Source organism: Hyaena hyaena, unplaced genomic scaffold, assembly GCF_003009895.1.
Source record: "Hyaena hyaena isolate Hyena2069 unplaced genomic scaffold, ASM300989v1 scaffold_661, whole genome shotgun sequence".
In the NCBI taxonomy this organism is placed as follows: Eukaryota; Metazoa; Chordata; class Mammalia; order Carnivora; family Hyaenidae; genus Hyaena; species Hyaena hyaena.
Genome location: NW_024081294.1, coordinates 1,070,321 through 1,084,497, shown reverse-complemented (window position 1 = coordinate 1,084,497; position 14,177 = coordinate 1,070,321). Strand labels below are relative to the sequence as shown.

The following is a 14,177-nucleotide window of genomic DNA, read 5'->3' as shown; positions in this document are numbered from 1 at the left end:
TTCATATCAGTGATATAATGATTTTATTACTTTGAAAAATGTATTGTTCCAGTTTTCTTAATATTGTTGTCTTAGGAGGCTTTGTTTTTGAAAATAGTTTCTCTATCACAAGGTTGATAGCAATTAACTGTGTGATTACATGTCATTATGGCCTTAAATTCTTGTATTGACTACTGCTTACAACATGGAATTAAAATTTAAAGTAACTATCCCTTTTTGGTGGCCTGCTTAGATATTAATCTGTATTGATGAAACAGTGTTTTGTAATCACCAAAATAATCTTTCTTTTCCCTGTGCTATAATGAGTTCATAATAGTTTGGCAAAGGCCACTGTCCAATCCATTATTCAGCAAATTGCCTTTCTTGGGGAAAAAAAAAAAAGTTATTCATTTACTTATGAAGAGCCTTGCATTTAATTTTAAATATAGGATTTAGTCTCATAGTTAGAGAAAAAGAGGTATGAAGGTTCAAAGACTCTCCAGAATCACAGTTTAAGTAGATTAAATGGCAGGAAACTAAATTAATGGCAAGAAAGTGGCAGGAGAGATACATAGTTATCTCTAATTGTCTTGAAGGCATAAACTTGAGGACTTTTAATCTTTTTTTTCTGACACTAACTACCTGAGTGGCCTTAGGTAGATCAGTAACCTTTCTGTGAATCAGTTTCCATTTCTGTAAAGATGATGCAGTGCCTGTTAGACCTACTCACAGCATAATTGTGAGAAGAAGACAAAGTAGCACAAAAAGAGTGCTTACTCAGACTCAGCCAGCCTAAGACAGACAGAACTTGGCCCTGAGTCATCTTTAAGACATGGCTTTTCCGATTAGACCCTGTAAATGATCCTTAGATCACCCTTACATAGATCTTGAGCTCTCAACTAAATACTAGGAACCAAACTATGTTACCAGAATGCCACAGAACAAATCACTGACACCTTTTACACTTGCAGAGAAAAGACTGAATTCCTTTCTGTTATTCTCTGTTCTGTCCAAATATGGTCCTCAGAGTTTTCAGCTGAAGGCTAATTATTGATTTGAGACACTAATTTTTACTGTGCTCATTTTTAGGGAAAAAAAGTTTTACCTTCTTTTCTCCTAACAGAACTATTTTTATCTTGAAAATTGGGGTATAAGTTAAAGACTAAATCAGAGTATGATGGGGCATGGTACACCATTGATCAAAGTATAATACAGACTTTGCTCTCCCAAAATAATTTTGTCAAATTTTGCAGAGGATCTCCCTAATTTCTTCTTCATTTTTTTTTAAACTGGCTTCCACAGAACAGGAAAGAAACCATTAAAATCTGAATACATTCTCACTATCGGAGAAGTTATAAGCCAAGAAATAAAAATTGATAAGAGGAAGACATTCCTAAGTTATTCTGTCCTTTTAAATTGTGCAGCTGCTGATGAGAATAAGAATTACAATATGGATCTGATCAATTCTGAGTATGATAGTAGTTTCCTTTATTCTGTATAATGGAACCTTTCTTGTGCTTAGTTTATTTTTAATCAAAAGAATCAACTTTCCAAATTTGATATATGTATTTATTCCTGTAACTTACTATTCCAAAAATAACTTGAAATGGTTTATAATAAAATGAAAGGTAAAATAAAACTGAAAACTGTAAGTCCAAATATAAAAGAAGTTTTGTTTGCTTTGCATTTAATTGCAACCTTTGATCCTTTTAGCTACTTTAAATTGACTTTTGTTTTTATATTTGCTTATAAGTCATTAATTGTTCGTATTGCTTTGAATGATCTGTAATGCATTAGTCAGACTGCCTGTGTTCACATCCCAGCTCCTGCATTTGTTAGTGCCAAAGGTAAACCAGGTGGACACTAGTTAAAGTGGGAAGGACAGATTTTCTTCAAAATTAACTATTGTAATAGTGACCCAGGTCCAGTGTGGACTGAACTCAACTTTGCCAGAACAAAGAACAGGAGACCTTTGACGTTTGGGGGCCACTAAAGGAAAAGCACCGATGGATGTTAGGGAGGTTGGCCCATGTGACTAGTCCATCTGGGTTTGTTCATTGGCACCTATCCAGAGGAAAAACAAGCTTCTCATATCTTTATGACAGGAAGCAGTGATATAGGTTAGAGCAAGGCATCCACTGGCTGAGAACCAAAGTAGAATTGTCTCATTGAATGTGAGAAGACAGTTCTGGGTTATAGATTTACATCTCAAAGACGTAGAGTGAAGATGTATAATTGCCAGCTTTCTAAAGCAAAAAGGGGGAGATTCAAGAACCTATCAGCCTGTTGTCAGGTTTCTGCTAGAACAAACAGTAAAGTTACTTAACCTCAGTTTGCCTCGGTTTCTTTATCTGTAAAATGGGGAGAACAATAGTGTTATATCATAAAGATGTGTTTTGAGGATTAAAGAAGTTAATACATATAAAGTGTTTAGAACTGTGCTGGCACATAGTAAACTGTCAATAAATGTTAGTTATTATTCTCACTGTCTTTAAATGGAGCTCATAATAGTATCTATCTAGCATATTTGATTGTCTTAGTTATTAAATTATATAATACAGTTAAAACATCCAGAATTATGCCTGCACACAATAAGCATTCATGACTCTTGTCTTAGAAATAGTAATAGTAGCAGCAGCTCTATAGTAGCCACTAAATATCTTCCAGTACTGAATTGCTTTTAGATCAGGATGACCAAACAGCAAAGAATCTTAAACTTCTTATGTTTTATGTTGGAATGGAGTAGGTATGTTTTGTAACAGTAATAATTCAGAGATTGGAAAAATATTTACGAACAATCTTGTATATGATTCTAAGATCTTTAAGCATTATTTTGACACTGTATTTCTCAAGTTTAGACACGGGCCACATGTCCATCATTTATGTTGCTTAACCTCCTTACTGTGCAGCCTTCAACATTTCTCAGTATATTTCCTTTTTAGCAAAGTAAAGGTGAATCTAAATAATTATAAAACCTTTAAAGAAACAAAAGAGTTTGCTTAATTGAGACAAAAATGGCATTTATAAAAGTAGTAATGGGGGCGCCTGGGTGGCTCAGTTGGTTGGCCATTCGACACTTCCGCTCACGTCATGATCTCACAGCCTTTGGGTTCGAGCCCCGCATCGGGCTCTGTGCTGACAGCTAGCTCAGAGCCTGGAGCTTTGGATTCTCTGTCTCCCTCTCTCTCTGCCCTTCCGCTACTTGTGCTCTTTCTCCCTCTCAAAAATGAACAGACATTAATTTTTTAAATTTTAATAAAGATTGAACCATATTTCTCTAACTTAACAAAATTTGAGATGTTGATTGGCTACATGTTTGCACTTTGTTGTTTCCCACCCAACACAGAATTTTAAAAAGAGGTACAAATTTCACACTTTTTCAGTGCTAACTAGTAGGTTCAGAGATACCCAAATGATCTCTGTCCATGTTTATGGAGTCTCTTGATCCCAGTACTGTATAGTAATAATCCATGAAGTATGAATTATTAAATGCATGCAGTCTGTATTTGTATTCGGTATATTTTCAACCTTGGTGCATACTTCCCTGCATTGGGTCTTCCACTAAGGAAGAGGAATGCATAGATCAGCAGAGAAGCCCATTCTCCTTAAATTGCAGTTTTCATCACCAAAAATTCCTCGTGTTAATACATTCGATACTGGAAAAATGGCCATTTAGATAAGAGACTAGTTGCCGGAAAAGACAGTATAACTTGAGTTAATGTTGATTTCTTCAATGTATTACATAAAGATATTAGTAAGGGAGAACCAAACATAATATTATATTTTAAGACCAACTTTTATTCATTGTACTTCTCTAATTAATATTTTGGACAGTTGTAAAGTGATTCAGGAAATTAAATATTTAATTATGCATATAGTGAAGATGGCCAACACCAACTAACTCCTACCATTTTAAAGTCAAGTGTATAAAGTATTTCACTCTTTTTATTGAAGCATCTAAAATGTTGTCTTTAACTGTGATAGAACTAGAAATATCACTCATAACAATTGGTGTTATAAATAGGATTTGAGGTCAATTAGGAAAGAGTCTTAGAAAAATGTTTGGAGCACCTGAGTTCTAGACTTGGCCCTTCCATTAACTTGCTCACACCTATTTGGCAGGCAGCTTCACCTCATTGGGCCAGTAGTTCTTTTTCTGTCATAGAGTCCATGCTTTTACTCGTTATTTTTCCTTCTTTACTAGCAGCAGATTAATTCAGATTTGGTATCCTTTTTTCTCTAACAGTCTGATACATACTTCTGCATGTCAGTGCGCTTGCCGGTGGATGAGGAAGCTTTCGTGAGTAAGTATTAATTGGATGGTGAGCTGGGATGGGCGGTTGAAGGGAGGGCAGCTATTTGAAATCAGTGAAAGGTTCTCTTTGATGGTTATGAGCATATTAATCTTTTACTGTCAGTTTCTAAAATGCACTTATCATGCCTAATGCAGAAACAAACTAGAGAGAGCCACTCAGAGACAAGGTTGCAAACTGTATCTGGAGAGATTCATGAGTAATAGTAGTTAAGGAGTTGCATGCGGATGTCCATGGTTGTCAATACCATATGGTCCCATTTGTGTAGTATTGGCTTTCTGTCTGTGGCCGGATGCTTAATTTTGCTCCACCCAACAGACTGTTTATTTACCTGATGGTTCATGCTGTAAATCGACTGTACTTAGAATCAACATTGGGAAATTTAAGATTTTACCTGTCCAATAGTAGATGGATAGAAAGGAAGGAAGGAGAAACTGAGAAAAAGAAAGAAGAGAAGGAGATAGAGATAGGGAAAGGCAGGAACATTGGTCCTCTTGTTCCTATTATAGAATAAGAGGACTCATAAATGGCAGGTCCTTCCCCAGCTGAGATTTTAAACCAGATAGAAAAGATGACAGAATACCATCTGTTTTCATCTAGGTTGTTCTCACTGAAATATTTCTATGACATACTTTTAACTGTTTGGGGACGAGGTGTGATTGGCAAATTATTCATGGATTTGTTTTTGTCTCCCACTGCTTGCTTTTCTGGTTTGAGATGTTAATTTGGGAGAGAAAGTAATGGTAATGAGTTGTGCTTTGGTCCCATGAAACTGATCTTCAAGTGGACTGTCTGAAACAGCCATTATGTGAATTATAAAATGTGTACTGTTGCCTCAGGGCCATCTGAGGATAAATTTTCATGAGGTGTTCCCGCAGGAATATACATTACAGACCTGAAAAGCCAGAGCAATGTGCAGTTTTTTTTCCCACACACTATGTTGGCAGTTCCAACAGCAAATACAACTTAGAATAGCACTCTAAAAATTTGTTCCCAGAGTTAATTCCTAAGAATGAAAGTCAGACTTTAGGAAGTTGAGTGTTGCCTGTGTGTCCTTACTTTGTATAATAATCGAATATTACCAAGAAAAAAGGTAGAAAGGACAGTGCTCCCACATCCTCAACTGTAACTTTAAAGACAAAAATATAATTGCAGTGCCTTGCGCAATACCAAATGGGATTTAGGATACAGATTCATCATTAAAATATCAACAATAAAGCTTTCGTCAATTTCATAGCCACATTTTTGGCAGCCTAGGGGAAAATAATATTTACTCACTAAAAGGTATTTTTACATGAAGTCTTTTTCTTTACTGATTTTATATTTTCTTTCCAAGCTCCAAGAAAGTCTTGATTCTTCCTCTTTCACATTTGCATAGAAGCAAAGGCCCGTCTTCAGGCCTGTATAAATATGATAGTCACGTTTCACAGCAACATCATAGGTCTCACATTAAGAGGTTACTGATTTGTTTCTGGAGGTAGGTGGTAGTATATGATTTCAGAGCTGGTGACTCTAAGGACTATGAGTATATATCCTGGAATGCATTATTGTTCTCCTAATATAAATGTGTTTACTTTCACATAAATTAAAATTGAGAACAAGTGGATATATTGAGTCAAGGAAATATTCATAGGAAACTAATAAAGGACTATATTAGAATGAGGGTACCAAATGGTTTTGCATTTTCTTAGGCACTTCCCTTGAAAGATTAAACTGTTCCCAGTTCAAAGGTCCTTAAAGGACCCTGTAAGATTAGTAATTATTTTCGTTTTTTTTTTTTCTTTTCTTTGTCACTGGGAGTATTGCATGAATGCTAAAGATTTTGTCACTTGTTCACAACAGGGTTGTTTCATCTTCAGTGTGAGTCCTTTAATGTACTAGCTCCAGGCGATTTGTGGTTGCCATTATTTGCATAACCCAGCAACCACAGTTTAGGTGTAAGCAAATTAGAACTGGAAGATTGAAAACCAAACAATAATTTATATAAGGGAATAAGTGAGGGGAAGTTTGCATGTATTGTCTCATTAATTCTTAGGACAAACCTGAAGGTAGTCCGACTTTATAATTAGAGAAATAAAGACAGGAGCATCTCTCTTTTTTATTTAATCAAATGGTAGGCCAATAGTTTATATAGGATCCTTGTTCATATAATCAGCTCATTACCACCCATCATTTACCAAGGTCCTATGAGACACTAAGACACTCACAGCTAAGCATATTTAAGCCATTTTATAGAGGAGGAAACAGAGGGTCAGAGAGGTCAAGGAACATGCACAAGTGTTTTACTAGCTGTGTGTTACCTATCATAAGAGATTTGGATGTGAGGATAGTGAATCAGGGAAGAAATGAAAGAAGTTATCCAATGGAAATGGAGCTGAAATACTGCGATTGCACATCTCTGTCTTCCTCATATCAAATCCAATTTTTCTTTCATTTCCTTAACCTTCACTCTCTAAGGGGAACACTCCGGTCAGTTTTGCCAAAAGCAAAAATAAACCTCAAACCATCCTATAAAATGAAACCCAGTACACATGAAAAGTGTAGGAAAAGTGGATGCATAGATTGTATGTTGGGAGGGTGATCGTGCATAGCTTTTCCTGATTCCCAGAGTGAAAGTTTTGCTATTGGTAAACAAGGCTTTGCCATGATTGAAAAGTGTGGGTTCTCCCAAATTCTAGGTTTCAGGATACCTTATCATAAGATTAGATATGGTTGAAAGTGAAGATTTGCAAAGCATTTACTACTTTATTTTTTTTTCTTAAGACATTTATCAGTTTTATATTTTCTGTTTTCATTATCTGTGCCTTTTCAATTTCTGAAGGCCAGCAGGATATGGTGGGGACTCAATATTGCTTGCTTAATACATGATTAAATACTAAAAAAATTGTGCTTGGCTATTTTTAAGACAGTGTATCATATAGTAGACAATTTACCTTTTTGCCTTAAATTATACTCTTATTTGAATATAAGGGAATAGTTCTTTCCTAAGAAGAGCCGCTTATTCATTCATTCAGCAGACTTTATAAATTCTGCTGTGTGCTGGTTATTGGGCAAGGCAATGGGGATGTGAGGTATGACACCAATTCAAAGAAATTACAGTCTGGCAGAATTCTAGAAGACAAGAATACAAATATTATAACATCTGAAAAGAACTTTCTCCTTTGGCTTTTCAAGTTTCTAAAGAAAATCACAAAAGGCCGAGTATAATTCAGATTACTTGTTAGGACTAAAACAAACTCTCTTGATGGTTTTAAAAGCCAGAATTGCATTGGAATAATTCATAATTTTGCCTTTTTGCTTGTTTGACTAATTATGTAACTCATTTTAGATAGATACACTTCTTAACATTGAGAAGATATCATCACACTTGTAATAGAATTTACATGTGCATATGCCTGGCATTTTTATGTATAAGCATGCACAACATTTTTGATATGTTTATATGTCTCTATTGAATTAGTAAATATGAATTAAAGTAGTTGTTTGGAGAAATACTCTAATGAAGATAAATATAATTTTTATACTTTGAACAAAATCATTGCTTTCCCTAGAGCATTGCTTTTGTTTATTGTTTTAATAAGAAATCACAGATTGGAATGGGTAAAGGTATGATAAAATCTGCATCTGACCACTGAACTGTGATGCTGTCTAAAAGGTGTTTTACAGACACTCCGAGGAATTGACTCTGACAGCAGCCCACTCAGCCAAGAAATTTGACTGTCATCTTCATCCACTTGCTTTCCCTCACATGGATGACCAGTAAATAAATGTGTCTTTTCCTTAGTGAATGATGGCAGGTCCCTATCTATCAAATTGCACTATACAAATGAAGTAGAAGCCATTGAATTTAGAAATAGATGAAATTAATCTAATGATTCATTGCTTTTCCTTTTCTTGAGCTTCTCTCTTGAATGTAGAACAATGTCTTCTGCAGAATAGCACCACGAGACTTGAATATTTCCAAAAGTGACCTTTCTTAAACAAAACACATATTCAGGTGATGTTGAGTTACCTCAAAAAATACAGGAATAATCTAATTTTGATCACGTTTATGGGTCATTACATAAAGTCATCACAAGACTCTAAAGACCAAGGTCAAGCATGATACAGTGCTCAGATAATCACACTTTATGGCATGACAGCAGTAAATAGAAGGGTGTGTGTGTGTGTGTGTGTGTGCGCACGCGCGCATGTGCGTGTGCGTTTGTACATACATGTGAGTCTGCATCCCCATGACGTCACTCTGTCACCTTTCTGCTTCTGATTAGTTGCCTGCATAATCTTTTCCATCTTCATCTAGGATTTTCTACAACATGAAAACTGTAGTCTGTATCTCCACGTGACCACTGGGTATCTTCCCACAAGCACCCTCAGAAGCTTTTATAGCATCATAGTGAAAGTTACTTGGAGAGATAGCACAAGTAAGACATGCTACACCTATAGGCCTCTGATGAGTGGATAAAACCTGATTTGCTTGGTAATAAACAAGAAAGAAAAGATGTTGCTGCCTGCCTTGTCTCAGAGTATTTCTAGGATGCCTTCTATTGCTTTGTCACCCATTTGCAACATGACAGCCCCTGATAATGCCCAGGGTTCTCTCAGGTAGTAAAACAAAAGGAAAGGGAGGAGTAGGAACCATCTCACCACATTTTACAAAGCTGAGAGTTAGAATGTCTTCTGTTACATACATCTCGAGATCACCAGAAGGTAACTGGCATGTTGACTGTGCTGCTTTACTGCAGTAATGTCAAAATGCTGCCCACTTGCTGACACTCCCAGGAAAACAGCCAATTCAGAAAGCTCAGGTTTGAATTGGATTTGATGTGTGAATGCCCTTCATTAGTGAAGGGTACATGACATTTTGACAGTCATTCTGAAGTAGCCATTTCAGCTATTTCAGTAGGGATGACTTTGGGGGCCAGCTCTAAAAAGATGAGCGCCAACTGTTCTAATCAGAGAAAACATCATGTGAGAAACAGACAGGATTTTACCTGCATCTGGGAAGATGGTCTGTTTGGATCTGCAGAGGGAAAATATTCCAGTGGCCAACAGTATCAGTGAAGGAGCACACTGGGCACAAGTGTGAGCCTCACCACCTGCTGGCTGCATGGCTGTACACAAGCTATTCAGCCTGCTTTGCTCAAGGCTCATCTGCTCAAGGGGAAGGGACCCGACATGGGATTTTTGTGAGCAATAAGTGGGCCTGGCAGGGGGTAAGTCCTCAGTAAATGTTAGTGCTCGTGGGTGGTTACTAAGTGCAGAGGGCTGTCCGAGGGGAGCGCAGGGTGAGTGTAAGAAGCTATCGTGTTGTAAATGTGGTGGGCCAGGAGCCTGGTCAGTAGTACGCGTGGCCTGAAAAGGTGAAAAGGGGCTATGGATCTCGTTCTGTAAGAAATTAATAGGGAACAGCTACGCAGATGGCATTACAAATACAGGGATTAATGAAGCTTATACTATTTTAGCTTGCACAGTCTGGCTGATAAAATCTATTTATTGATTATTTAGTTGTTTCTGACATATACCAAAAAAGTTCTATTTTAAAATATAGATCATCCAGAAGTCTAATTCTTTTTTGAGCTTAAATTCTTTTATTCAGAGGCAAGAATTATTTCACTTTAAATTTGTGTTCAATTTAAAGACTTGCTCAGGTGTCTTATTTCTTGCTTAATTTGGCAACTGCAGCTTAAAGTCCTCATAAACCACGTTAGGGATTCTTTCTGAAGTGTACATCATTGTCCATGCTAGTGAGGGTTAACGACAATTTCTCTATTAAACTTTCTGATTAAAAACGTTGAAGCCAAAGGTCTTTATTTGGGTGTAGAATTGCTTTATCATTATGCAGGAAGCTGGTGGACGATAATGTAATATGTGATTGCTGTGGATTTTTAACATGCTGCTAAATGGACTGTACTGCTGTGAGCTTTACATTTATCTGAACCTTTCTGACCCAACTGCAAGATTATGAACATTAAGGATGGTCATATTCTACACTTACATGACAGTTTACAGCATTATCTTCCGTTGCTATAAAGGATTTTGAAATATAATCTTCATTTTTTGGGAAACAGAGGAATGTTTATGGAAGGGATATTAAGATTTGGGGCCTATCATTTTTTTTCTTTTTGTAAATTAAAAAAAAATTTATTTTTATTTTTTTATTTTACAAATAGTTTATTGTCAAGTTAGTTTCCATGTAACACCCAGTGCTCATCCCCACAAGTGCCCTCCTCCATGCCCATCTCCCCTCTCACCCCCCACACCCATGAGTCCTCAGTTTGTTCTCAGCATTCAAGAGTCTCTCATGGTTTGCCTCTCCCCCTTCCCCCACCATTTCCCCCCTTCTTCTCCCCCATGGTCCTCCGTTAAGTTCCTTCTAGTCCTCCTATACGTGCAAACATATGGTATTTGTCCTTCTCTGCCTGACTTATTTCGCTCAGCATAACACCCTCAAGTTCCATCCATGTTGCTGCACATGGCCAGATTTCATTGTTTCTCATTGCCATGTAGTATTCCATCCTATAGATACACCACATCTTCTTGATCCATTCGTTCGTGGATGGACACTTAGGCTCTTTCCATGTTTTGGCTATTGTTGAGAGTGCTGCTATGAACATTGGGGTACATGTGCTCCTATGCATCAGCATTTCTGTTTCCCTTGGGTAAATTCCTAGCAGTTCTATTGCTGGGTCTTAGGGGAGTTCTATTGTTATTTTTTTGAGGAACCTCCACACTGTTTTCCAGAGGGGCTGTACCAGTTTACATTCCCACCAACAGTGTAGGAGGGTGCCCGTTTCTCCACATCCTCGCCAGCATCTAGAGTTGTCTGATTTGCTCATTTTAGCCACTCTGACTGGCATGAGGTGGTATCTCAGTGTGGTTTTGATTTGTATTTCCCTGCCTATCATTTTTTTAAAATTATAACAACTCTTTTACATTATTATGTCTTAAACCTTATGTGTCTCTAGTCTCTCCTTCTTGAATATGGCTTGAAACACTAGAGGCAGTAGGATACTGACATTACACACACATGAATGTTATCACCAGAGGTTTCATCTGTGTGCCTGCTTCAGACCTCGGCCTTGAAATGACATTAGGTGATATAACTAAAGCTGTACCATGTACTGCAGAGTTCCAATGATCTCTTTTAATATAATGATTTTGATGGATCAACTCATTATTTTTAGAAAACTCTTTATGCATTTATTTTTAAGGAAACTTTGTTTTTAATGTTTGCTCTGTGCCTTTAAGAGAGTTAATACCATCCAAGTTAACTAACATGAGTTAACCAAACTCTAAGCATGCTTATGTAATACATATATTCAGGCACTAAAAATGTTGACTGGGGTCAGAATCACGTGTGAATCACCTGTGAAACTTTTCAAATATACACATGCCTGGAATGACCTCTGAGATTTAAATGAGATATTGATGGGGGAAGGGATAGGACTGACCCAAGATTAACTCTGAGGATCTGTATTTTTAATAAACTGCCTGATGTAATTCTAATGCACAGCACTAGATAAAAAGTACCTTTGACAAAAATTGTTTAATAATGTAAAAATATCCACAGCATAGGAATGAAACCATTTACTATGTATAATATGATTCCACTGGGAAGAAAAAGGAACAAAGAGAGTAATAATGATATTCTCATGATATATATGGGCAATAATTCCAGAATGCTTAAATTCTGAAGACCCAAACTTGCATTTAAAAGTCAGTTCTTTTTTATTTGTTGGGTTAGTTATCCATGGTATATAGTGTTCCTCTATGGCATATCTTTAGCTAAAAGGAGTGTCCTTCTTATATCCAGAGGTCATTTAAAGTTGATTGTGCATGGGTATCTCCTAAATCTCTAGTTCCTATACTTGACTATGTGGGTTCTTCGAAATCTGTCCATATCCCGCGTCTGGCAGATACATCAACATTTGACATGCAGACCTGAATATCCACTTGGAAAGGAAAAATGGAGAGAAAGCCAAGTGCTAAATGAAATTCCATCCTAGGTCACATTCTTAGAGAATTTTATGGCCCTGATTGTAGTCTGATGTTCGCTAAAAGAAGCCATCAATTTCAAACAACCTCATGCAGTTAGAACAAATTTTGCTTAGAATGCCAGAAAATATACCTCAGTGTTTCTACTTGGTATGTCGCCCACACACCTCCTTTCAAGCCTTTCATTGCAGGTGACATTAACCTTTGAGAAGTCCTCCAACCTGTGCACTTTCAGCACCATCGCATTTCTTTTAATTAATGTGCGTGAGCTACTATTTCTGGAATCTTAGTCCTTCAGAAATATTTGATTCCCAGGACTTGCTCACACTTGCTTGCCTGTAAACCCCTCTCTCATCTTATATATCAGGCAGTTGGAACTGATGCCCATTGAGACTGAAGTTCCATTTCCACTTAAGCAGCTGTCATCTTATTATTGAGTTAGAAGAGTCGGTGGCACTTTTTAATCTTTTCAAATATTCCCTTGCATTCTCACAAGGCTGTGCTTCTGCTTGTTTGTTACCATCCCAAGGCTGTCTTTGTTTATTCTGCCTGTTAGTTGTTGTAATTATCCTCTGGCTTCCTTCCCCCTTGGATCCTGTACTACTTTGGTGTATGATGGAAGAGAGAGAAAGAAGGTAGAACTTCTAAGATGTGATTTGGAGATATTTTCCCATATTCTTTTTGTGTAGTGTTGAAATCTCCAGCATGGTCATATGTGTATCTCGTGCCCAACAGACCACATTCTTATTCACTAGGGGTGGGATCTTGTTTTGCAAAGCTAGGAATAATAAGTAGGAATGGAGCAAATCCAGGAAATGAATCTGTCAGCACAATCTTTTTCCCCAGTTGACCTCCCACCACGGGCAGCAGGCCCCTCAATGAAATTGTCCAAGGCCTGCTTTATTTTATGGCACCTACTGTTTGTTTTAGATTTACATTTTGATATGACATTCCTTTTGCTGGCAGTATTTTTCATTTCAACTTGCAATGAATTATATTTTGAGCTATAATCATATAAATACTTTGATATTCTACTCTTTCTTTAGGATGTGAAAAAGATGGTTATATACCACTCTATACCAGTAGTTTACTTAGCATTCAAATGAGATCTTGAGTTTCTGGAAGAGTGCATGAGTCACTGAGAATAAGTTTCGATGAGAGGGAACTCTGAGGAATGTTCTGTTACTACCTCTTAAAGATATTGCTTTGTTTCTAATTATAGAAACTAAAATTAAACACTAATCTGGCAAGTTTTCAATTTGGAGCAAATAAGTGGTTATTAAAACAGTGTGTCAGAAGGAGAAAAAAATCAGAAAATGGACGGAGAAGTTATACTTTGAATAATTTTTGCCCTTTACAAAGGACAATTAGAAGATCCTCTTGCATAAGCAGAGGCTCAGGCGAAACATTTGACTTTCCTTCCTAATGAAAAGCCACAGAGATTGTATGTCTTCACGATCTATTTTTCTCACAACAAGTCTCCTCTCCATCTCTCCCTAAATCTTTTGCTTAATATTTCATTTTATAAAGTTAATACTGGCCAACTTTTTTTTTTCAATGATAATATTTGCCTTGTTTCACAGCAGTACACACAGTGCTTTAATATTAAAAAAAAACCAAAAACTGTTGGGTCTCCTACACAGATCCTGACAGCTCAGGGATTTCCATAAAGCTCTGTCCTGGGCCTTTTGTTCACCCTCATGGCTTTAGGGTTCAATTTTTTGAGCAGTTCCCAAGTATGTAATTCTCTGACTTCTTTTCATGGACAAGAGTCCAATCTTCTACTGAGTGCTTCCACCAGGAATTTTAGCTGACGTTTCAAATTCATGTTGGTTTGCACCCAACAGTTTAATTCTTTTTTTTTTTTTTTTTTTTTTTTTTTTTTACAAA

The 14,177-nt window shown here is 36.8% G+C and overlaps 1 protein-coding gene across 10 annotated transcripts in view; it reads left to right on the top strand.

Annotated features, from left to right (window-relative positions):
• The first annotated feature begins 4,226 nt into the window (after positions 1–4,226).
• The window catches only part of PAM (peptidylglycine alpha-amidating monooxygenase), a 118,067-nt gene continuing 108,116 nt past the window's right edge, over positions 4,227–14,177 (top strand). For all 10 annotated transcript variants that reach the window (XM_039216958.1, XM_039216957.1, XM_039216955.1 and 7 more), the window contains exon 1: positions 4,227–4,283. In XM_039216958.1, coding sequence (XP_039072889.1) covers positions 4,244–4,283 — 40 coding nt within the window. In that variant the 5' untranslated portion in view covers positions 4,227–4,243. The remainder of the gene's footprint in view (positions 4,284–14,177) is intronic.